At 50.5% G+C, this 21,912-nt stretch overlaps 5 protein-coding genes across 5 annotated transcripts; 3 read left to right on the top strand and 2 right to left on the bottom strand.

Moving 5' to 3' along the window:
* Nucleotides 1-6,144: 6,144 nt before the first annotated feature.
* Nucleotides 6,145-7,763, bottom strand: CTRU02_205772 (C6 finger domain-containing protein; the record flags this gene model as incomplete). Its single annotated transcript, XM_070204610.1, has 3 exons — nt 6,145-6,467; nt 6,698-6,905; nt 6,936-7,763. 3 exons carry the CDS (start codon nt 7,761-7,763, stop codon nt 6,145-6,147), a joined length of 1,359 nt encoding a protein of 452 aa, XP_070061714.1.
* A 1,152-nt stretch (nt 7,764-8,915) lies between these two features.
* Nucleotides 8,916-10,826, top strand: CTRU02_205771 (cyclohexanone -monooxygenase; the record flags this gene model as incomplete). The annotated part of the gene is made up of 1 exon (XM_036727761.1): nt 8,916-10,826. The coding sequence occupies one exon, from the start codon at nt 8,916-8,918 to the stop codon at nt 10,824-10,826; it is 1,911 nt and encodes a 636-aa protein (XP_036580717.1).
* Nucleotides 10,827-11,836: 1,010 nt separating this feature from the next.
* On the top strand, nt 11,837-12,940 carry CTRU02_205770 (methyltransferase domain-containing protein; the record flags this gene model as incomplete). The annotated part of the gene is made up of 5 exons (XM_070204609.1): nt 11,837-12,045; nt 12,083-12,121; nt 12,193-12,330; nt 12,417-12,836; nt 12,892-12,940. The coding sequence occupies 5 exons, from the start codon at nt 11,837-11,839 to the stop codon at nt 12,938-12,940; spliced, it is 855 nt and encodes a 284-aa protein (XP_070061713.1).
* A 248-nt stretch (nt 12,941-13,188) lies between these two features.
* Nucleotides 13,189-15,801, bottom strand: CTRU02_205769 (diphenol oxidase; the record flags this gene model as incomplete). Its single annotated transcript, XM_070204608.1, has 6 exons — nt 13,189-13,352; nt 13,407-13,597; nt 13,657-13,853; nt 13,905-14,714; nt 14,774-14,863; nt 14,950-15,801. The coding sequence occupies 6 exons, from the start codon at nt 15,799-15,801 to the stop codon at nt 13,189-13,191; spliced, it is 2,304 nt and encodes a 767-aa protein (XP_070061712.1).
* Nucleotides 15,802-20,134: 4,333 nt separating this feature from the next.
* On the top strand, nt 20,135-21,867 carry CTRU02_205768 (DUF895 domain membrane protein; the record flags this gene model as incomplete). Its single annotated transcript, XM_070204607.1, has 6 exons — nt 20,135-20,267; nt 20,321-20,384; nt 20,441-20,615; nt 20,672-20,744; nt 20,816-21,434; nt 21,513-21,867. 6 exons carry the CDS (start codon nt 20,135-20,137, stop codon nt 21,865-21,867), a joined length of 1,419 nt encoding a protein of 472 aa, XP_070061711.1.
* Between the last annotated feature and the right edge of the window lie 45 nt (nt 21,868-21,912).

Here is a 21,912-nt window from a genome sequence, read left to right as displayed (position 1 = left end):
AACCGAGGAATAACGTTTATCCTACTCGACCTTATAATAGCTAAGCTATTCGTTTTCGTTAACGGGTCGTTCGCTAATAACTACGACCTCTCCTCCTAATTAAGGTTTCTAATTATCCTAGCTAACGATACTTCTTCTAATAGTAATAACGGAGAATTTACGATTTACGGTAACCTTGTTTATTATAGCTTTACGAAGAGTAAACAATTTACCTATAGCGTATTAGCGTTAGAGATCTACGGGATAGTCGCTAGCGTCGATATAGCCTACGCCCTTGCTATAACCCTAGCGATAATTACTAACTACCTTAACCTACTAACGATTTAGATAGTTATCTATACCGATTCTTATTCGCTATATAAGTGTCTCGTAAAGCTAGGTACTACTAAAGAAAAGCGACTTATAATCGATATCATAGCGTTAAGACAATCGTACGAAAGACGAGAACTATAAGAAATTCGTTAGATTAACGGCGAAGACAACCCTGCTAATGCCCTTACGAAGAGCAAACCAAATCGAGCCTTCGAGAGATTCGTTGATAGCAACACGATAACGATACGTATAGAGGGATAGGTAACAAGATCGTAACTACGGGAGAAAGTAGGGATAGGAGGCCGAATTGACGAGGAGACGGAACTATATAGGGATAACGTATTCCAACCGCTTCAACTGTCGAATTGAGGGTTCAGAACGATGTATATTCCGTTATGTGTGTAACTGTCTAAGGGCCCTTCAGGGGCGCGTAGGGAAGGGGGTATGCCACCCCCTGACCCGGGGCTCGGCGCTCGGAAATAGTGTTCTGCCGAGCGTTGCCGAAGCCTCGCGTAGCGCGCTCAATCTGACACACCCCCTCAGGGGAGCGCCGAATCGGGGCTTCCCTGCCCTCGAGTCGCCCTCTCCCCCTCGTATTTAGATTACACTGCGTTCAGAGCTCTTCTTTCGCTCATCCCTCGGCTGGTAGGCTTTCTACTGCGCTGTCTCCTCTCCTTCTGCTAAGAGGACGTTTTATACGTACAACTCGCGTACCACAGCAAGTCACGAGCTTCCCGTGGCACTCGGAGCGCGCTTCTCGTGGTCTTCGACCGCCCAGACGTCTTCCTGCGCGGCTCTCTTGGCCCACGCTTCTTCGTCTTCTTCTAATTCGCGTCTCCGATTCCGCTTCAGGAGCTCTGCCTGTTCGCTCATACGGACCTGCTTCCGGAACTCGCGGAACTGTGGGAGCGCGAGACTCTTCGTCAGACCGTCTGCCATAAGCTCTGACGACGGTGTGTATGCCACGGATACGCGCTTCGCTGCGACCTCTTGTCGTAGCCAGTGGTTGTGAATATCCACGTGCCGTAAGCGCGTCTGAAGGGTCACTAGATCCGTTGTCACCAGTCGAACGGTCTGTAAGTTGTCGCATTGGATCTGAATCGTGGGTACGCTGCGCTTTTCTGCGGGAAACGTCGCTTCCGGCGCTTCTTCTGTTGGAAGGTGTACGTTTAGCGCGGAGATCAGGCGGCTTGCAAATAGCGCTTCCTTTGCTGCTTGCGAGAGGGATAGCAGCTCAGCTTCCGTCGTAGATGTGGTGACCGTGGCCTGTTTGTTAGCGCGCCACGCAACGAGCCCGCCGAATAGCTTCATAGCGAGCGCCTGAGAGCTCTTCCGATCCAGGGAGTTGTCTGCGAAGCTGGCATCTGACGCCACGATGAGCGTGTCTTCCTCGCTGCCGGGTTCGCAGCCGTATTCGAGGCAGAGGTAGCGGGTGGAATAGAGGTAGGCGAGCGCTCTGTCCGCTGCGCGTTGGTGTTTCGGCCCGGGATTCTGGTTGAAGCGCGCGAGACGGCTTGCCGCGAACGCGACGTCGGGTCTCGTCATTATTGCGGCGTATAGGAGAGTCCCGACCTTCTTCTGGTACTGGTTGACTTCCCACGCGCTGGCCTCTCCTTCGTAGGGTAGAAGCTCCTCCAGGACCATAGGAGTGTACGAGCGCGCTTCAGAACCGTCTTCTAACGCGTTAGCTGTGGGTGGAAGCAGCCGCCTCACCTTCTCGGCGTAAACTGCCTGCGAGAGCCATAATCGGCGTGTGGCTCGGTCTCGTATGACCTCGATTCCTAAAAACCACTGGAGGTCTCCGCCTCCTTCGAAGTAGTAGCGCTTCTGTAGCTTAGAGACCTCCCGCAGCGCTGCCTCCTTGCGCGCGCGGGGAAACGCCAGTACGCAGTCGTCTACGTAGAAGAAGAATATGACTTCGCCTTTTTGCCAGCAGTAATTCTCGCCTGCCACGCGTTCGAATCCACGTTCTACGAGTCCCTTTTCTAAGTGGCGTTGCCACAGGAGAGGGGAACGTCGTAGGCCGTATAGCGCCTTTCTCAATCGCAGGATTCTTCCTGGAACGCGGTAGCCCGGCGGAAGCTCCATATAGACGGTCTCGTCTAGATCCGCGTGGACGAAGGCGTTTACTGCATCGTATTGTAGTAATTCTAGGTCAAAGCGCGCGGCAACGGCTATCAGAACTCGGAACGACATACCTGCGAGCGTCGCGGCGTACGTCTCCCGCGCGTCTCTTGCTTGCTGGTCTCCTCGAATAACCAGGCGTGCCTTGAATTTGGCTAATCGCCCGTGCTTATCAAGCTTGTAAGTGTATACCCAGTGGCATCCGAGGACCTGGTAGCCGCGCGAGGCGCTTCTTGCGACCTCTTCCCACGAGCGGGACTCCTTGTGCCCGTCTAGGTGGCTTCTTTCAGCGCGCAGGAACTCCTCCCGGAAAGGGTGACGTTGCAACTGATCGTGAGACGTTGGCAAAGGGGCTAGATCCCTCTAGTAGGCGCCTTTCTTTCGGCCTTGCGCTTCCACGCGGGAGCGGAGCTCGGTCGGCGCCAACGCAGTCACCACATCCCGGTTACCGCGCGCTCTGAGATCCTTCGTCTCTTCTACGAGCGTCTGGCTCCGGTCTCTGTGGGAGCTGGGCTCACTTGTCTCAAACGCTTCTACCACGGAGCAACCTTCCTGGGATTCACTTGCCTCTTGCTGACCTGTAACTTGGTCTTCCAAAGGGCCTTCATCCGCGCCGTCATTCCCGGATTTCACGGTGAAGGTTGCCTCGGAAACCCTCTCAGGGGCGCGCGGCTGGCCAGGCACAACGCGATCCCTTCGTGGGCTGTCTTGACGTCTAGGGTTTTGTTTGTGAAGCGTCGTTCTAGCTAGAAAAGCGGCTTTGTACGACGTCCGTGGTGTGACCTTCTTATAGATGGGCTTCGTAGCGGGGATATCCCGCGTATGCTCTTCTCCCTACCCCCTCACGTCGAGCTCGGTGAGCACCGCGAGAAAGGATGTGGGAGGCGACGCCTCCGGCGTCGGAAAGGGCTCAAACCGCGCTCCCGTGTATTGCCCTTCCACTTGCTTAGGCGCGTCCGCTTCAGCGTTATGGTGCCCGAGCGCTTCTGCTGCTTCCAGGGCAGGCTCACCGGGATCGGCGTGCTCTGAGACTTCTTCTGCTTCTTCGTCAGCGCTTTGTATATAGTTTTCTGAGCCCGTGGTCTGTCTGATCAGCTCCTCTATGCGCTGCTGAATCGCCTGCAGGTCGAGGTGGTTGATTTCTTCTACTAGGGACCTGACGTTGCCGTCGAAGTGGCATTTCTCGTTAAACACCACATCGCGCGTGGTAAATACTTCACTACGCAGGGGATTCCATATCCGGAACGAGTTGCTTGATGTGTAGCCGACTAGGTAGCCTATCCAGGCACGCGGAGCGAGTTTCTGGCGCCTGTTGCGCTTCAGCTGCGCATCAGTAGTCATTGCGTACGCTTTGCACCCATATGAGCGCAGATGAGAGAGGTCTGGGCGCGCGTAGAAGCCGCTTTCCTCGTGCCAGAACTGTCTGTGGAAGCGCTCGTACGGCGACTTCCACCCCCTGACTGCTGACGGCGTTCGGTTGTAGACGTAGGTGGCTGCTTTCGTGACTTCCGGCCAAAGCACGTCCGGTAGCGCTGCGCTTCTAGCCATTGCCCTCGCGCGCTCTTTGATAGCTGCCGCCCCGCGTTCAGCGCCTCCATTCTGTGACTGTGTATTAGGAGCCGATGGCTCTATTGTTATCCCGCGTGCTGCTAGCATTTGGGTCACGCGTAAGTGCTTTTCGAGCTCCCCATCGGTCTCCAGGAACTTCACTGATATGTCGTAATGGGTCTTCAGGAGCTCCAGGAAGTCCGTCAGGGTCGTTAGCAGAACGTCAGTAGTGCGTCCCGTAAGGTAAAAGTCCCACGCTAGACCGCTTGCGCGGTCCACGATGATCATGGTTGACGTGTACCCTTCGTAACCTTCTTCGTAGTCGTGGAAGTCCAGTGCGAGCCTCTCACCAGGCTTTGCGCGCTTCAGGGATTCTCGGGGCGCTCGGCGAACCATCCGCCGCTCGAGACGCGTTTGTCCCGTGTTTAAGGCGCCTGGGCGCTGGGGATCGATATATCGCCAGAGGTCGTAGGACTTGGCCTTCGACTGCAGCTGGTCGATCCATAGGATCCAGTCGGCAGGGGTATTCAGGGTGATTTTCGCGCTTGAGGAGGACATTTCGACGATAGGGGTTCAATTGGGCGCGTAGAAAGGGCTTTCGTATGCGTAGAATAGATGGCTGGCGGCGTTTAACGTAAACGCAGCACGTATCAGACTGTTAATTGTCGAATTGAGGGTTCAGAACGATGTATATTCCGTTATGTGTGTAACTGTCTAAGGGCCCTTCAGGGGCGCGTAGGGAAGGGGGTATGCCACCCCCTGACCCGGGGCTCGGCGCTCGGAAATAGTGTTCTGCCGAGCGTTGCCGAAGCCTCGCGTAGCGCGCTCAATCTGACATCAACACCATAAAAAGAGAGTTTCCAGTGTTGCGATAGTTGGAATACGGAGTCGTGTGGCACTTCCAGCCACACGCCTGTTACGACCCGTTGGACATGGTCGCCAACACGACCCCGCCTGGATCCCGGCGGCTAACGCAGGGCATATGTAACCTAGCCGACAGGTGTAACCAGGGATCCTCGGAACGGAAGAACTATGGACAAGTCACGTGGCCTCGGGGATAACGCGGGGTAGGGACAACCCGGGCTGGATATGTTGGATATGTCAGATATCCAACCGATTCCCGGATATGTTGGATATGTCAAATATCCAACATAGCCAAGATAAGGAGGACCGTTCAGGACTTGTATATAGGATGGACTCGAGCCGGGCTCGAGGACAGACTTCCATAGCTCTTCAGCAATCAACTTTGTGATTACCCTAACCGGTACTTTCAGCTATACCTAAGTGACGACTACTCTACGACTCTTGTTGAGGCCTTGACTGATCACCAAGACCTTTGAAGATCTACGATCTATTCGACCAGGACCACGGAACGACTGTTACTACTCTCAATCCCTGGCTTACTGTTAACACAAACCCACTGTCAGTTAGCTGGCCGTAACAACGCCCGCCAGGCTGAGAGGCCCAAGCCTCCCAGACTCACGTGACAGGCCAAGGGGGAATATCCCCACCTTCTAGTCAACAACACCACTTTCAACTATCATGAACCATCGATTAGAACCAATTTACTGTTATTTGTTATTGACGAACGGAATTCCGTTTCACCCCCTGTGAAACCTACAGGGAGTTATCGTGGATACTTGACTCAAGTACGAGGACACATAGCGACAGCATCGTCAAAGGGCGTTGAGGCAGCAGTGGAACTCATGACTCCGGGGACAGTTTCCAACAACGGCACGACAGTTGTTTACGGCAACGGTCGCACCGGCGGCGAAACGCCTCGAACCTATGAAAGACTGCGCCATAAATTGAGTTCAAATCTTCGTTGTTCAACCTTTCACTCAAAAACATTGGCGACACCTTTTAATTTTGAGCAATGAGATGCACAAGAGCTCCAAGTCACTACCTGATGGGCTGCTCGCTCTTTTCATTATAAGTGAACCATCTTTCACTCGTTGTTTTGGCGACAATATAAAAGGTAAATGCAAACCCAAAGCCCAGTACCCTAGTATCAGAAATATGCATCCTATAGGCATGTTGAAGATCGCCTTGAATAAGCAGCATCTTGCCCTCTTGACACTATAAAACTGAGATAGGTATTGTGAAACTATTGCCAAGACCCGATAAATACTTTCCAAGTTCATAGTTGTTAATATTATATCAAAGTGGATCTAGTCGTGTTGCCATCCATATCAAAGTGCCGAAATCGTCATGGTCCGAACACCAAGTTTCGAAATCTGACATCCAACCTCTCTTTGGGGAAGAATCCCCCGAAAGTTTGGTATACTCACGAAGATGTACAATCTTCAGACCCTCTTTGAAAAGTCGCTGATAGGCCTGCTTTGTATAATTCCGCTGCCATTCGACATTTGTTTTGGCCGCCCATAGGCTGCGGGTGCTTGGAAGGCCTACGGTCTTACACGCGCCACCACCATTGCCTGAGGAGGGCGAGCCCACTAAGCTGAGGAGCTCATTTATTGTGTATAAAAACGCCACTACCCTGTGAGATATGTGAGCTTGATCAAACACAACTGTTCTACCTCACAAAAGGAGTGCCTAACCAAGCCGGCATTTGCATGGCAGTGTCGGAAAGAGGGTGTCTTACCTCGACATGCTCTCCCTCAGGATCCATTCATTTCTGTCAGGGATACTGTCGGTCTTATCAGAATGTGATGAGTTAACAAATCGCAACATTGAGTATGCCATTGTCTACAATCGTGTGTTATATCAGCTACGTGGCATGTTACAAAATGGATGGGGGGATTTACGCCCAAGGTGACGACAAGCGACCTCAAATTATACTTCGGAACAGATGCGGCGTCAGAGATGTGTAAGATGGTGTATAGGGTAACGGCTTGAACAGCAGAGAGCAGAGTCTCCTTTTCGTATGATTCGTGCTTGACTTCGTCAGAATCGAGATGCTTCTTCGAAATCCTCATCTCACTACTTACCTCGTGGAAGAGCTTTTGTTGCTCCATGTACATGGTACGCCAAACGAAAGCTTTGTTTTCATAATCTGTCGCTTTAAACATCCGAACGATACTGGCGCATGCTGCCAAACATTGAGGGGGGCATTGATGGAATCCAGACTGCTGGCACCGTAACTCGTCACCGCGGCAGGGTGGATACATAAACGGAGGCAAACTAAGGCCGTCGACTAGCATGTCGGGGTAGCCACAGATGGTTCCCAGCATCATCTTGGAGACCAATGATGCTTCCATAGTTTTGAACCGCCGCGGGCGGAGTAATAGGGAGTGGTCTACTACTTGGGAGTATTCAAAGTTCGCTCGCTTTGATATCTCTGTATTTATATCCGCAATGATATCGGCAACGACGTCCGAATCCATGGTGAATCGTGTGTTTGATGAAGATATAGATGGTGGGCCAAGGAAATTGTCACCGGGCCAAAATGCTCCATCATTATCATGACGAGACTCAGTAGGCCATTCGAAATCCTCAGAATTCCCGCTGGCACTGGCGGCCGGAAACAAGTGAGCTACCTGTGGGGGCCTAGCTTCGCTCGCGTTTCTAGATGTGCTAATTGGAACACCCGTTGAAATATCTTGTACCACTCTCTCCGGAAGACACCTAGGCCTATGCAGTGGTGTCTCTTGAGGGGTTCGGCTCTCGTTAGATATGAACCGTGGAGTATTTGACACAGTAGAATAGCGGCATTGCGACCCACGACGTTCACATCGAGAGCACTTGGGTTGCTTCCGGTCGCACGCCAGCTTCGATGACCTACATTGATGGCAGAATTTCCGCCGAAAGTTTGGCATACTTCAAAATATGTAGCTGGATTACGTAGTAAATCGATGTGTCTGAAATGAAAGGCTAGGGAGCTACTGCAAAATCCGAATCCCCGATGATGTCGGCGTCTTCGGTTGGTGCGGAACTTGGTCTACTCCCGAAACTGTGTTAAATCCGACGGAGAGCTTCGGTTGAGCACCCAATGAGACTGCAGGGTAGAGTGCTGAGTCACACAGAGCACGGCGGTCATCCCGGTCCTCGTTAGCGTGTGTCCTGGCCATAGCGTTCAGGCAAGGTTGGAAAATAGCAACTTGGCAGTAGAAGGAAACTCAATTCAAAAGGAAAGGTGGTAAAGGGAGATGAGGCAGACGTGGTAAACAGAGTAGTTTTGCTGTTCAAGGACGACTAAACCAGTGTTATGTGAGAGGATGTAGACGCGGTCTGGAATGTATTGAACTACGCTGAGTTCCTTTGTTAACTAACCAGTCGAGACGCGAACCTATGCAACCCCTGCAAAAGAAGGAAAAAGAGAAGTACAAAAGCCAACAGTGGTTGTAAGCATAATATCTTTTAACCGGGATTTTCCTTCTACATTCTACAGATTACACGATTGACTCACTCTTTCTCGTCCTCAAGTAATAGTACGTTCGAATGCCATCCTGGGATCTGCAGTCTCAACATCGGGTTAACTCTAAATCAATACCATGCACAGCCATCGCAACTTTAGTGCTGGTGGACACTTATCTCGGCGTTTCGTCTTGCGCGATTGGCTGGACTGGGATCGAAAACCCGACACGTAGAATCTGCCTTTGACAATCGGAGTTTCGATGCATTTCCGACGCTATCGGCCTCCCAAGCGACTCAAATTTGTGTCATTGTTGTATACGACAATGAACCCTGTCCTATGGGAATGCGGGATTGGATTTCAAACCCGGATGGCAGAGAGGCCATGGTGGAGCTGCAACAACACGAGGTCGGGTTTCGCAGACAGTATCTTGTACTGAGCACGTTTAAGCACGTTTAACAATGCCAACTTGACATGTATAAAGACCACACAAGAGCTCATTGGGATCGATATGAGAGAACCTGTCTGGTCTCAACAGAAAGCATCATCACAATATTCCATCGTTTTCTCCATAACCAACTATCAACAAACTATACACAGCGAACTTCTTTGAAACATGGCTGCTGTTGAATCGATCATTAAAAAGTATTCGGAGGAACGTGACAAACGTTTCAGTGCGATCTCGTCCGGACAAGGAGCCAGTGTCAAGTTCAGAAATAGCTCTCTCCTCGATAAACTTGATCATGATCCGTGGGTTGATTACGACAACCTTGCCAAACAGCAACCACCGTTGAAAGACGGCTCCGATATCCGATTTCTGATCCTCGGCGCTGGCCACGCCGGGATCCTCTTCGCATATCATCTGATAAAAGCCGGGTTCCAGCCATCAGAAATTGTCATCGTGGATGAAGCCGGCGGGTTCGGAGGTACATGGTACTGGAACCGCTACCCAGGCCTGACCTGTGACGTCGAAGGTTACTGTTACCTGCCGCTTCTCGAAGAAACGGGTTTCGTACCTGAGCATCGCTACTCAAAGGGCGACGAGATTAGACGAAATGTCGAATTCATTGCCGAGAAATTCGGCATCCAGGGAATGTTTTGCACCAAAGCGAAAGGTGCGGACTGGGACGACACGCAAAAGCGATGGCTTGTCAAACTTGACCGTGACTTGGGACCGAATCACCAGGACTTGAGTGGCACCCTCGTCGTCGGCGCCCAGTTTCTCATACCTGCGGGCGGCATCTTCTACTCCCCGAGTGCCCCCGCCGTTCCCGGGCTCGAGACGTTTATGAAGAACCGAGAAATCTTTCATACGGCGCGCTGGAACTACGCATACACCGGCGGCACTCCTACTCAACCAGACATGGTGAACTTGCGAGACAAGACCGTAGGCATCATTGGTACAGGGGCCACGGCGGTTCAGGCTGTCCCTGAACTAGCCAAATGGGCCAAGCATCTATATGTATTCCAGCGCACTCCATCCTACTGCGGCCCTCGAGAACAGGTAAAGACAACTCCCGAGAGTTGGGAAAAGGTCGCAGCGGGACCTGGCTGGCAGCACGAGCGGATGAGAAATCTTAACATGTTCCTTAACGATCACCCTGAAATTACACCAGAGCAAGATCTCCTCAGGGACGGTTGGAGTCGATCGCGGCAGTTCTCTGGAATAATTGGTAGTCCTCGGGCAAAAGAAGTCACCGTTGACAACATCCCGGACCATATCCACCGCCTGCTGGAGCTAGACGCAGACATAGCATCGGGTCTTCGAAAACATGTCGAGCTGGAGGTAAACAACCCAGAAGTGGCTGAGAAGTTGAAGGCTTGGTATCCCGGGTGGTGCAAACGGCCAACATTCCACCAAGACTACCTGAAATCCTTCAACCTGCCCAACGTCACACTTGTTGATACCGACGGCCAGGGCATTGCGGCTTATACTGAGCGCGGTGTTGTGGTGGGAAAGGGGGAACTGGCCAAAGAGTACGGGGTGGACGTTTTGGTGCTAGCTACCGGATTCGCAACTCCAACGGGTGTTGACGGCGATCCGTCACAAGTGCTGGGCATCCCCATCCGAGGCCGCGGTGGCCGTAGCTTGACCGACAAGTGGATGGGCAATGAATTTGCAACTTTCTTCGGCGTCGCCACACACGAATTTCCCAACCTGCTCTTTTACGCGTCGAAAGGCGCCACTGGGTCGGCCAACACGACTTATCCACTGACCATATCTGCGAGAATGGCAGCCCACATTGCAAAGGAAGCAGTCAAGAGATCCTCAGACGATAAAAGGGTAGAGGTTGAAGTCACCGTGGAAGCGGAGAAACGTTACACGGCAGATCTCCAAAAGCACATGCCCTGGTTCGCCGCGGTAGCAACCTGCACCCCCACCTATTTCACGGATTACCAAGATCCTACCAAACGCCAGACTGCGAAGCCACCTGCTGTAGGGTGGACTACGGGAACAGTGGAGTTTGAGGAGGCTGTGGACAAGTGGGCTGAGAGCAGCCTAGAGGGGTTTGTTGTTAAGGGCTGAAGGAGGTGGCTTGCGGCCATGGTTCTTCTGCCTGTAGATTCACTGTTACGTGCTATAGTTTCATTGGTTGTTCTTTAGAAAATAAATAGAAGTTAGTTATCAAAGACAATGACATCTCGCATTTCTTGTGCCGCACAAAATTAGCTTGACGATGTAGCAAACCGTAGCCGAACACTGCCACACCCTATTCATCAACAAGACGATACGACAATGAAAACAGGGATTCTGGGCTCCTCATTATACCATGATTTGATGGAATGCCATGGCGACTACCGCCACATCAAATTCCCGTCCCGACGCCAAAATGCATGTTTCGGTACTGTCTGTCTCGGCCAAGAAGAGGGGTTCAGAGACAAAGACCCGTTCCAGACCGCGCCTAATGTCGTTGATAATTTCTCATCTGCTATGGTCCTACGAACTCATGCTTTCTTTCTTCTGCTCTGCTTCACTATCAGGATGATCTGCGAATGTAACATCGCGAGCACTGCATACGCTCAGCATTAACATCGAACCCCGTGCTGGCGTAGGTACTGAACTTGGTTGTATGACCGCACGTCATGTCTCAGGACAATATCGAAGTCCTGCTCGTTGCAGATGAAGGGGTTAGCAAGATGGCATGGGTCTTCCCTGAGCTTCTCTGACTGTGACCGCAGGCTCATAGTGATACCCACTCAGAGCTCGGCAGTGTAAGCTTGAATCTCGTTTCTCTGATAAACTCTTGATTGTCCCTGAATCACTGTTCTTGAGACCCAAAACTCGGTTGGTCTTACTGAAATATTGAACGCAGAGCATTGCTTCCTCGACAACCAGTCTGCGCAGCTCTATTCTCGATTATCGAGTGGAGAATGGGCGAACTTACCACCGGTACAAGGACGGCAGTTAGTTTTAACGCCTCTCACTGTTTGATCGTCAGTTCATTATTTCTAATCTCCAATCATAGAATACAATCTTCCAAACGACGAAAGGGAGAACGACAGACTCGGTAAGCTGTACTCCATGTAAGATTTGTCATGAGATCAGTCGTCTTCTCTAACAATGCTCTAGACTTGACACACCAGCTTTGGCTGCTTGCCCTTGACAATAAGCTCGGTGCGGCCCCCGCTTGCCAACCGAACGCTAAGGTCGGCCGTGTTCTGGATGTCGGCACGGGCACGGGCATATGGGCCCTCAATTTTGCAGAGGAGCATCCCGAAGCCGATGTAACCGGTCCAGACCCCATTTCCGCATCAGGAAACGCTAATCTCCATCTCTTGCTAGGTCCTCGGCAATGATCTATCTGCAATTCAACCATGTTTGTACGTAAATTCACCTCCAGCGCGACACTTTACCAATGTCATCAAGGCCGCTGGGCTAATGGGCAGTCAAGCGTGCTTCCAAATGTCAGGTTCGAAGTAGATGACGTCGAGGAAGAATGGACATACTCCCAGCCATTCGAATACATCCACAGCCGAGTGATGACTTCGAGTATCAGCGATTGGCAACTGTATCTGCGCAGATGCTACAAGTGAGTTTCCATTGCCCCCCCGGAACCTGCCCAGTCAGCCATTGTACGGAACATCATGACCTCCAAACTAACATTGCAGTGGAAAGGAACCTCAAGCCCGGCGGCTACGTCGAACTGCAGGAGATCGACCTGTTCGCGGTCTCGGACGACGGGACGCTCACGCCCGAAAACGCCCTGTCGAAATGGTGCAAACTCCTCTTCGAAGCGTCGGAGAAATTCGGACGGCCCTACATACGGGTCCCGTCGCTCAAAGGCATGCTTTCCGACGCGGGGTTCGTCGACGTGACGATGAGCGTGTACAAGTGGCCGTCCAACGGCTGGCCGAGGGCGCAAAAGTACAAGGAGCTGGGGATATGGAACAACGAGAACATGATGGCTGGCCTCGAGGCGTTTTCAATGGCACCCCTGACGCGGGCTCACGAGTGGACTCGGGAGGAGGTCAACGTCTTCCTCATTGACGTCCGCAAGGATATACACAATAGAGACGTCCATGCATACTGGCCCATGTGAGTCTTGAAGCTGCGCTTATCTTGGTAGGTATTGCGGGGCTAACTTATTTAGATACTGCATTATTGGCAGGAAGCCAGAGAAGGGGGAGTCGAAGGCATGAGCGACTGCGACGTTGAGTAAAGGTATACAGTTGCTGCTACAGCCTTTGTGTCCGGAACCAATTCATCATTTGTCACAGAGACTTTTCTACAGAAATGAAATGGTGTGAGTGTCATCTTTCTAGAATAAATGTAAAGACTCCGAGCCGGCCTTTTGTAGGTGCAAATTTTTAAATACACGTCCGCTATGTAACACTTCTATCCTTATTTACGTACTCCGTTTACCTACTCAACCCAACTGATTCGCACATCAGCCTACTTGAACCGGCTTGGCCGGTGTCGCTGGGGCTGCTTGGGAACTAGGCATGGGGCAGAACTTCTTCTTAATGTTCCCAACATTTCCCGTGGCGTCTAGTGAGCCCAGCATAGTTGACAGCTCGCCCATGCGCTGTGCGATGGAGACAAACATACCGGCTGCAGAGTGCAAGTTAGCATATGTGAATGAACTATTAATAGAGGCTGTCAAACCTTCAGCGTGCCAGAGATAGTGGCAGTGGAACGCCCAAACACCCGGATTGTCCGCGAGAATGCGGATAACGATGTGGGAGTATCCAGGAATTGTTATCGTGTCGCGACGCATTGGGTTGTCAAAGTTCCATGTCGTCTTGCTCTTCCCGAACAAGCCATCACCCCAGCCAACAACTTGGAAGTTTTGGCCACTACGTACATGTCAGCTTGTGTTCCAAAAGGCAAATTAGCCCGAGTGCTGGTGACTTACTGCAAGTGCCACGGGTGAACCATCATCGCATCAGAGTTGACGACGATCTGGGCGGCCTTGTCATCCTTGGAGACAAGAACAAACTGATCCTTGCCGAAATCCAATTTCGGGTTCGGGGAGTTCAGGTTCGCCGGAGAAATGTCCTGCTGCATGACCTTCCACAAGGTTGCATCATCCTTCAACGGAGTGAATAGAGTCTAGTAAAGGTCAGTCTCGCATTTCAGCAGTCGTGCTCTCTGGTAACGTACCTCGTTGACGCGAGTGCGCACAACGTCGCCGATGCGCTCCTGCTTGAAGGTGAAGTAATGGAAATTTCTCTCGCCAGGGACGTATGCCGTCCTGCTTCGTACAGGCTTGGGCAGGTTGAATGGCAGATCCTCGCAATGGTCACCCCAGGGCTCCTTGCCAATACCGGGAGTTGATATGCTTTTCACATCCCACGCCTTGCCTATCGGCGCGGCATTGATATCGGTCTCGTCGTAGGATAGGATGGCAGTCGCGCCAAAAGGGGTGCCATGCATGCCGGACATACCCTTGTTGGTCTTGTGAGACATGTGGAAACACCTAACGGCTGCATCTGCACGGATCAGGTAGTTGCCCGCGGTCTGATTGGCGTTGACAATGACGGAATAGCGCTGGCCGGGGTTCATGTATACGCGGGTGGTAGCGATAGGGGCCACCTCGACACCATCAATCTCGACAATCTCTAGAGCGTGACCATCAACTGTTACGAAGATGGGAGTCGAAGTGCCGTGGTTGATGAGGCGAAGGCGGGACTTCGAACCGCTCTTGATACGGGTGTTGTACAGCGAGCCCCATGTGCACTTTGGCGGAGGACCTCTTGCGGAATTGTGCTCAGCCATGTTGTGACCCTTGTGATCCTTCATATCTGCCATGTTATGGCCACCAGCTGGCTTGTCACTGCTGGCGTCATCTTCGCTCAAGCTAGAGCAGTTGAAAGTGTTCTTTCCGTTAATGATTACGTTGTCCGGGGGAGGCTCTCTACCCGGCTTTTTCGGCGCCCATGGAGGAGTGGCACTCAAGTATTGTTCAAGAAGCTTGTTTGTTGTTAGAATATGCCATGCACTGAATGAGGGTCTGTGCAGATGGAACCTACATTTCCTCCATATTCATGGAACAAGTCTCCAACCATGACAATTTTGTCGTCATCCACTGGAGGGACCTTCTCATCAGGGTCATGAATAATCTGGAAGAACGTTGTTAGACTCAGGTTCGTAACACCAATCGTGCCAGTAAATCCGATAGTGGAATGACTATATAGGCAATTCTTACCAAGGGTCCAAACAATCCATCGGTGATTTGAACCGTGACGTGCGCATGCCACCAGAACGTTCCTCGCTGGTCAGTAAGGTTGAACTCGTAGGTGAAACCTTCGCCGGCAGGAATCGCGCATTGCGTAGTACCATGAACACCGTCCATCCAGACAGAATTCCTCTGGTCGATACCGTGCCAATGAATGGTGGTGCTTTCCTTTAACATTTGGTTGTTCACCGTCACACGGATGGTATCGCCCGTGTTTGCCTCAATGAGCGGGCCGGGAGACTGTCCGTTGACCAGGATCATGGACTTCTCGTAACCATCGGGCGAGTGAAGCTGCCGCGTAATATTGAAAACATACTCGCGGAAAGTTGTCTTGTTTGAGATCTCAAATCCAGTCTTCAGGTCAAACTGTTGCTCCGGTGTCAACTTGACCTCGGGTGTTTGAGTGGGGACTAGGCTTGTTGTTGGAGTCAACGTTGTTGTTACCTCCGGGACTGGGACTGGGGCTGGTGTCGGAACGGGCTCTTCCTGCTGTTGTTGGCCTCCATGGTTGTCATCATCGTGGTGAGCTTCTTCCGGCGGAGCCGCCTTTGCCTGCACGTTGAAGAACTGGAGGAAGATGAGGCCGAAAAGCGCCAGCATCGACAAGCAAGTGAGGCCCAGTATCCACTTGAACGACCTCCTCCCTGCAGGGCGTCTGTAGGGTGCTTTCTCATTGAAATCCGCTGAGCTGGCTAGCAGAGTATCACTCCGTCGGCCCTCTATATCAGTATCAGAGGATGACCTGCCCCCCAGCATGGGGTCATGCTCGCGTGTTCCGTCCCGCGGAACTAGTCCGGCATTCATGGTCGCGCTAGGAAACATCAAACGAAAAAGAATACAAAAAATCAGATGTACAAAGAACCGAAAATTCAAGAACCAAAATGATGGGAATGGTAACGGAACCAGCAGCAAGAGTGCTCGGGTTCGTTTAGCGATAGAAATTCGCCATCAACTTTGCAAAGTTGTAAGCAGGAAACGCGGAGGATATGAGAAACCACGTGGTAAAAGGGGGCAATGGCCAGGCATAAGTAGCCAGAAAGCCTCCGCTGAAGCAGTGAGAGGACCCTCTCTTTTTGCTTTTAAGCGAGGTCTGGGACACTTGACGGACAAGGGGGGGCGACAGAACCTTGAGACGTCTGCTAAACGAAATCGGGAAATACGCCCAGAAGCCTAGCAGCTCGGTAGATGCAACTCCTCATTTACTTGTTTCGGTGGCTTGGCAAGTTCGGCCGGTCGGTAACATTAAACTTTGGGCAAAATCAAAACGTGACGTGCCGGGACATTTGACAATGTATTTGCAGTGAATAAATGACGAGAGAGAGAAAACTCAAATTTCATATTTCTGAAGCCAATCGATATTTGCAAGAATTCACGATAAACCTTGCCAGAAAATCACTTCCAACCATGCTCGAATGCAACTTAAGCATAGTTTGTTAAGCGCGGAGAGTTCCAGGGGCATCCGCCTCCGTGATCTGCAGATCTGAGGTGGAAATCTGCCCACCAATAGTCACTAAATCATCTGCCATCTGGCATTTGGTTTCATCCCTTTCCCCCCCAAGACCGTGTCATGGAGTCGCATGTTTCATTCACACGGTGTTTGTCAACCGACTGCGCTATTGTTTGTCATAAACACGTCCGTCACTAATTGGCATTGGCTAATTTGGCATGTTCTCGGACTTGAGCAATGCTGCATCTTCCACTTTACAGCGGCTAGTTACTTAAGGGCTGCTAGATCCGACGACTCTGGGATGACGCTTAGCCACCAACGCAACCCGCAGTACAGCACCTGCACGCCGGTAGTGGCGGAGTGGGACTTTTCTTCACCCCTTTTGGAGCCTACTACACAGGTAGGTAGTAAACGACAAACAAGCAGTCTCCCATTTCTCAAACAACTCAACGGTTATTGCGGTTCATCGGTATGACCTAGAACCGTCGATCTGGCGACTTGAAGATAAACATTTCTGTGTACCCAGTCCTCGACGTTCATCATCCGCCTCCAGCAATGCCAATGCTTTTTTGCCAAGTAGGCCTCATGCTGCTGACATCCAACGATGGACTCCGATTGATGGAGTTACCTACGATTGCCCAATTTAGATTTATAGTGGGTGGAGGAGGTAAAGACTCCGACGTGGGGGAACTCCACCACTGTTCTGTTTTTTTTAGAGGCGCCCTGGTTGGCTCAAGGGGGGAGGGTAGGTACCTAGGTAGTCTTACTTTAAGCTGTAGCAACCACGTCTCTCCTCTACACGCCCAAACTTTCTTGACCTCAACATTTTTCGATCAAAGAATCATCCGTCCATATCTGTCTCCCATCCAGAAGCTACCAGGCAAATTTCAGTGGCTTTTATAACAACTATTGTTTTCAGTGACAGCCTAATTCAGTATACTTACAATACCGCGCTTGGAAGCTGTGAAAACCTGTAGCTGTCCCACAGGACCTTTCTTTGAATACGTCCAGTTTCTTTTTTTTTTTTTTTTCTTAATGAAAAAGGCCATCGTTCAATATGATATGCTGCGATGAGCCCTCAACCTTCAGGTTGAAAACGGTGTAGATGTTCTAATGTGCCACAACGTCCGCGAGCAGTTACCCACAATAGCTCAATGATGTACACTTTGTTCATGACTTGGGCTTCTCGTAGAACGTAGGCAATATTCTGATGTACTGAACATGCTCTGTGAACGCCACTTCTAACGACCTATCATCCATAGCACAGTTCTCGGCCATGGCACAAAGTACCTAGGTATTTTCACAACGAGCAAGTACTACCACAAGTACCGCCATGCTTCGACGCCAAACGACTTGAGACCTTCTTGGCTCACGTAAGCTGCATTTCCCTTACTACTGGGCTATGCGCCAATGATCTTCATAGACACTCTCACATAAACCCTCCTCACAAAGTTTCATTTACGTTGAAGCATGAACATGCGTCGACCTACTTGTGTGGAAGGAGGGGTTCGTAACGATTAATTGGTCCTCATCTTAGACCCACTCGACTTGGATGATGTAAATTTAAAAAAGAAACAAAAAAAGTTCCGAAGAGATTAAATTCACTAGGAAGAAGTCATTTGGCTTTGTGGTACATTCCAGCCAAGGCAGAGAGCCCAATGTCTGGGATTCCATCATTAACTAATATTACTAGCTACAGTAGTTTTAACAAATTGAAGTTATACTGATAAGCATTTGTTATGAATAAAATTGATACGGCCTAACTCGTTGAAATGCTGGTCGGCGTACCTATGTAGTGCAGAGCAGGGGACAATGACACTGGATTGTCATGAGCAAACCTTTGCTCTGTGCCACGGTTGGTTCCAACCGCACAAGCCCGCTTGTAACAAATACACCAGTAGGAGGTCGTTTTTAAGTGAGTCTTCTCAAGCTTAACTAACTGTATAACTGATTCCTAGTTCCTCTATTCCGAAACAACCCGCATATTCCTAAGTCATTGTTGAGATCACATGGATACCCGTAGAGCGGGATATCCTTCTTAAGACGACAACTGGTGCTCGTGCTTATGACTGATGTCTAAGAAGAAGTTCCAGCAAAAGTGAGAACCAAAAGTGATCGCGGAGTTTATGCCCCTGTATGACTTGCTGGTGACGGAACTAGCTCAACCCGGAGTTCCGGCTATTACCACAATCTTATTATTTCAAATGTCTTATGACCGCTAGGTCTGGTCTTCGTTACGGTATCTGTTGCGATAGTTGGAATACGGAGTCGTGTGGCACTTCCAGCCACACGCCCGCCAGGCTGAGAGGCCTAAGCCTCCCAGACCCACGTGACAGGCCAAGGGGGAATATCCCCACCTTCTAGTCAACAACACCACTTTCAACTATCATGAACCATCGATTAGAACCAATTTACTATTATTTGTTATTGACGAACGGAATTCCGTTTCACCCCCTGTGAAACCTACAGTTGCTGGTCCGTTCTGTTATGTCTACCAGTGAGTCGGCGTTCAATGAGACCAGTCAGGATTTTCGCAGAGGCCATTACGACTTAATGTTTAACATTGGCCATAGCAAAAGAAACAATATTAATAGTAATAGTTGTTTTAAACATTGACTTGGTTGCTGTGTTTCCTCGTTGCCTTGGGGCTATGGTCTAAGCCCATCTGTCTGAACTTGTTTTACGGTTCCGCCGTGCTTCGCTACTGAATCAATAATCCCGGCCCAATACTTCTGTCGCAGTTTGTTTTCTCAACCAACTAGTATGTATACTAGTTGGCAAAAAAGGTAGCAACAACGGTCCGAGTGAACCGAGATATCTGTTAACCTCAAGCTCACCCCAGTGCCGCTCTAGACAGCTTGTGCTCTTCTGTAGAGCAAAGAAAGCCCTTTGAAGGGGTAATCAACCGCATTAACTACAGAACCATGGTCAATGGCCGAGCAGTCGCTTTCATGTTTCCATAGAGGATGTGATTCAGTCATTGACCCACAGTTTTTCTCGGTGTCATGCGTAACTTTGATGAAGCCGTGAATTCTCAGCAACAATCCCTTCTTTGAGTTTATAAAAAGCTGCCTTTGAGTGACTCATGAATTTTAAGTGTTTAATCAATAAATAGAAACAGCTTGGGCCAATACCTTTCAGGTCCTTCGATTGATGGCCTAAGCCAATCAGAACATGTGTGATGCACAGCAAAGGATACATACCATGTACCATGTGAATGATATAACCAAGGAAACACGTGGTCCTGGCTCCAAATTAATCAAGAAACAAGCAACATAGGCTCAAGCAAGCGGAGAAATAGTCCTTGTCCAGATAAGGAATTTGCATTGGTTGATTGGGGGGTTCAGAGGACCAGGGATATGACGTGACCGTTGGCCGGATAGATATCGGGAAAATCACCCTTGTTTGAGAGCCCCTTCTTCGACGTCTGCTTGACGGAGTTCCCACTGTCTTGCCTTAAGGACGTCACATTGGAAAGTGGATGGATATCTCGCTCACTAGTCTTGTCGAACTTCATGGCTGGAATCCACTTGGTGCAGTGATACCATCGAGTCCTGCCATAGCGCAATGCCGTTGTCGCGCCCACTTAAGTCTCGCTTGGTGCCTCAATATGAGGTTTAAAATGCTGGGCAGACTCTCGTTTATATGTTTTTGAGTGCTGATATCAACTTGCAAACTTTCTTAAGCCAGCCTGAGTGAATCGCAAATATGACGCAACTCATAGATGGGGTGTCGACAACTCGGAGCAAGGTACATAATGTCTACCGTGGAACAATCTTTCAGGCCGTTTTGTTGGGTCTTATCAGCTTCACGCAACCTGGAATATGGGCAGCAATGAACAGTAAGTTAAATTAAGTTTGGTCACACTCGAGGGGATACTAACGATTCTGTCAGACCTCGGAGCCGGTGGCCAAGCCGAGCCATATGTTGTAAATGCTGTTAATGTCATCACTTTTGTGTATGTTGCCTCTTTTTCTGAAGCAGTCTAGCCGACGATACTAACATCACTCACAGCATCATGGTGATCTTTTCTCCCTTGGCCAGTATTGTCGGCAACTTGATAGGCATGAAATGGATTGTCGTTTTCGGAACCCTGGGCTACGTTCCTTACTCTGCGGCTCTCTACTGCAACTCTCTCTGGGGCACGCAATGGTTCCTTATATTTGGTGCTATTACTTGTGGATTCTCTGTTTGTTTTCCCCTGGTTCGTTTGGTATTTACAGTCAATCTCTAACATGAATCTAGGCTGCCGCGCTGTGGCCTGGAGAGGCAGCGATCGCAGTTGGCTATCCGGAAGTTGCTCGCCGAGGCGTTTGCAGTGAGTTCTCAACCATCGGCACTCTTATCTGAGGTGCGTTAAACCACTGGTGTGACTGACTTTGAATTTAGTTAGCATCTGGATGGCTCTCGGTAAACTTGGCTCCATAATCGCTACTGCGATCCAACTTGCTATCAACAAAGACGGGAACTCAACCGGTGCCATCGCGCCATCAACCTACCTTGTTCTTGTCGCCATTCAGTGTCTTGGTTTGCCCCTGTCTCTTCTATTAGCACCTCCAAACAAACTGGTGCGCAAAGATGGAAGGAAGCCGGCCTTCGCCAACTCGCAACGTTCCTTCATGTCGCAAGCGAAAGGGTTTCTCGCACAGTTTCGGCGGAGGGAAGTATTGCTCTTAATCCCCGCCTTCATCACTGCGCAGTGGGGCGTTACATATCAAGGTAACTACATGGCTGCTTACTTCACGGTGCGCGCCCGTACGCTTTCCGGGTTCTTGATTGCTGTCGTCGGGGCCATTTCCAACCTCTTGGCTGGTTGGTGGTTAGACACCAAGCATCTTCGCCGGACCACCCAAGCGCGGTGGAGCTGGTATTTTCTCCTCGCTCTTTTCACGCTGGTTTGGATCTGGAACATCGTTGTCCAGAAGCGTTGGGCGCATCACAGTCCCGGTGCGATTGACTGGAGCAGCCCGAGTTTCGGGGAGGGGGTGGCTATATTCATTTTATACCGGTGAGATCTAAACCTTTCGGTCTTCAGAATAAGGGCCTTTTATAAGTATGAACGCGGGTGCTAACATGTAACTTTCAGGATTGCGTACGAAACCGTCGGTGTGTGGCTATACTGGACGCTTGGTACCTTCGATGTCGAAGCCGATACTATTGCCCTCTCTATGGGTGTTCTTCGCTCTGGAGAATCCCTTGGCTCCGCCTTATCGTATGCCGTCGGGTCGGTTCGTAGTGCATCTCTGATGACGAACCTGATTGTGTCCGTTGTTGTCTTTTACATCGCAGTTCCCGCCACCATCTGGGCGGCTCATCTTGTCAAAGACAGACTTCCAGGAGAGTTTAGTGGTTCTGATAGCGATGGTGAGGGCACCAGTCAGCAGCAGTCTTCACAACCTGATGCTGAGCAGGTTGAAGTGGGCTACAGCTCTAAAACGTGAGATTGGTGTTTCTGAGATACCTAATCTAGTAGCATGGAAATCCAA

Source organism: Colletotrichum truncatum (genome assembly GCF_014235925.2).
Source record: "Colletotrichum truncatum strain CMES1059 chromosome Unknown Contig_0003, whole genome shotgun sequence".
Taxonomy (NCBI): domain Eukaryota; kingdom Fungi; phylum Ascomycota; class Sordariomycetes; order Glomerellales; family Glomerellaceae; genus Colletotrichum; species Colletotrichum truncatum.
Note: the sequence above shows the minus strand (reverse complement) of the source record. Positions and strands in the feature narration are given on the sequence as shown.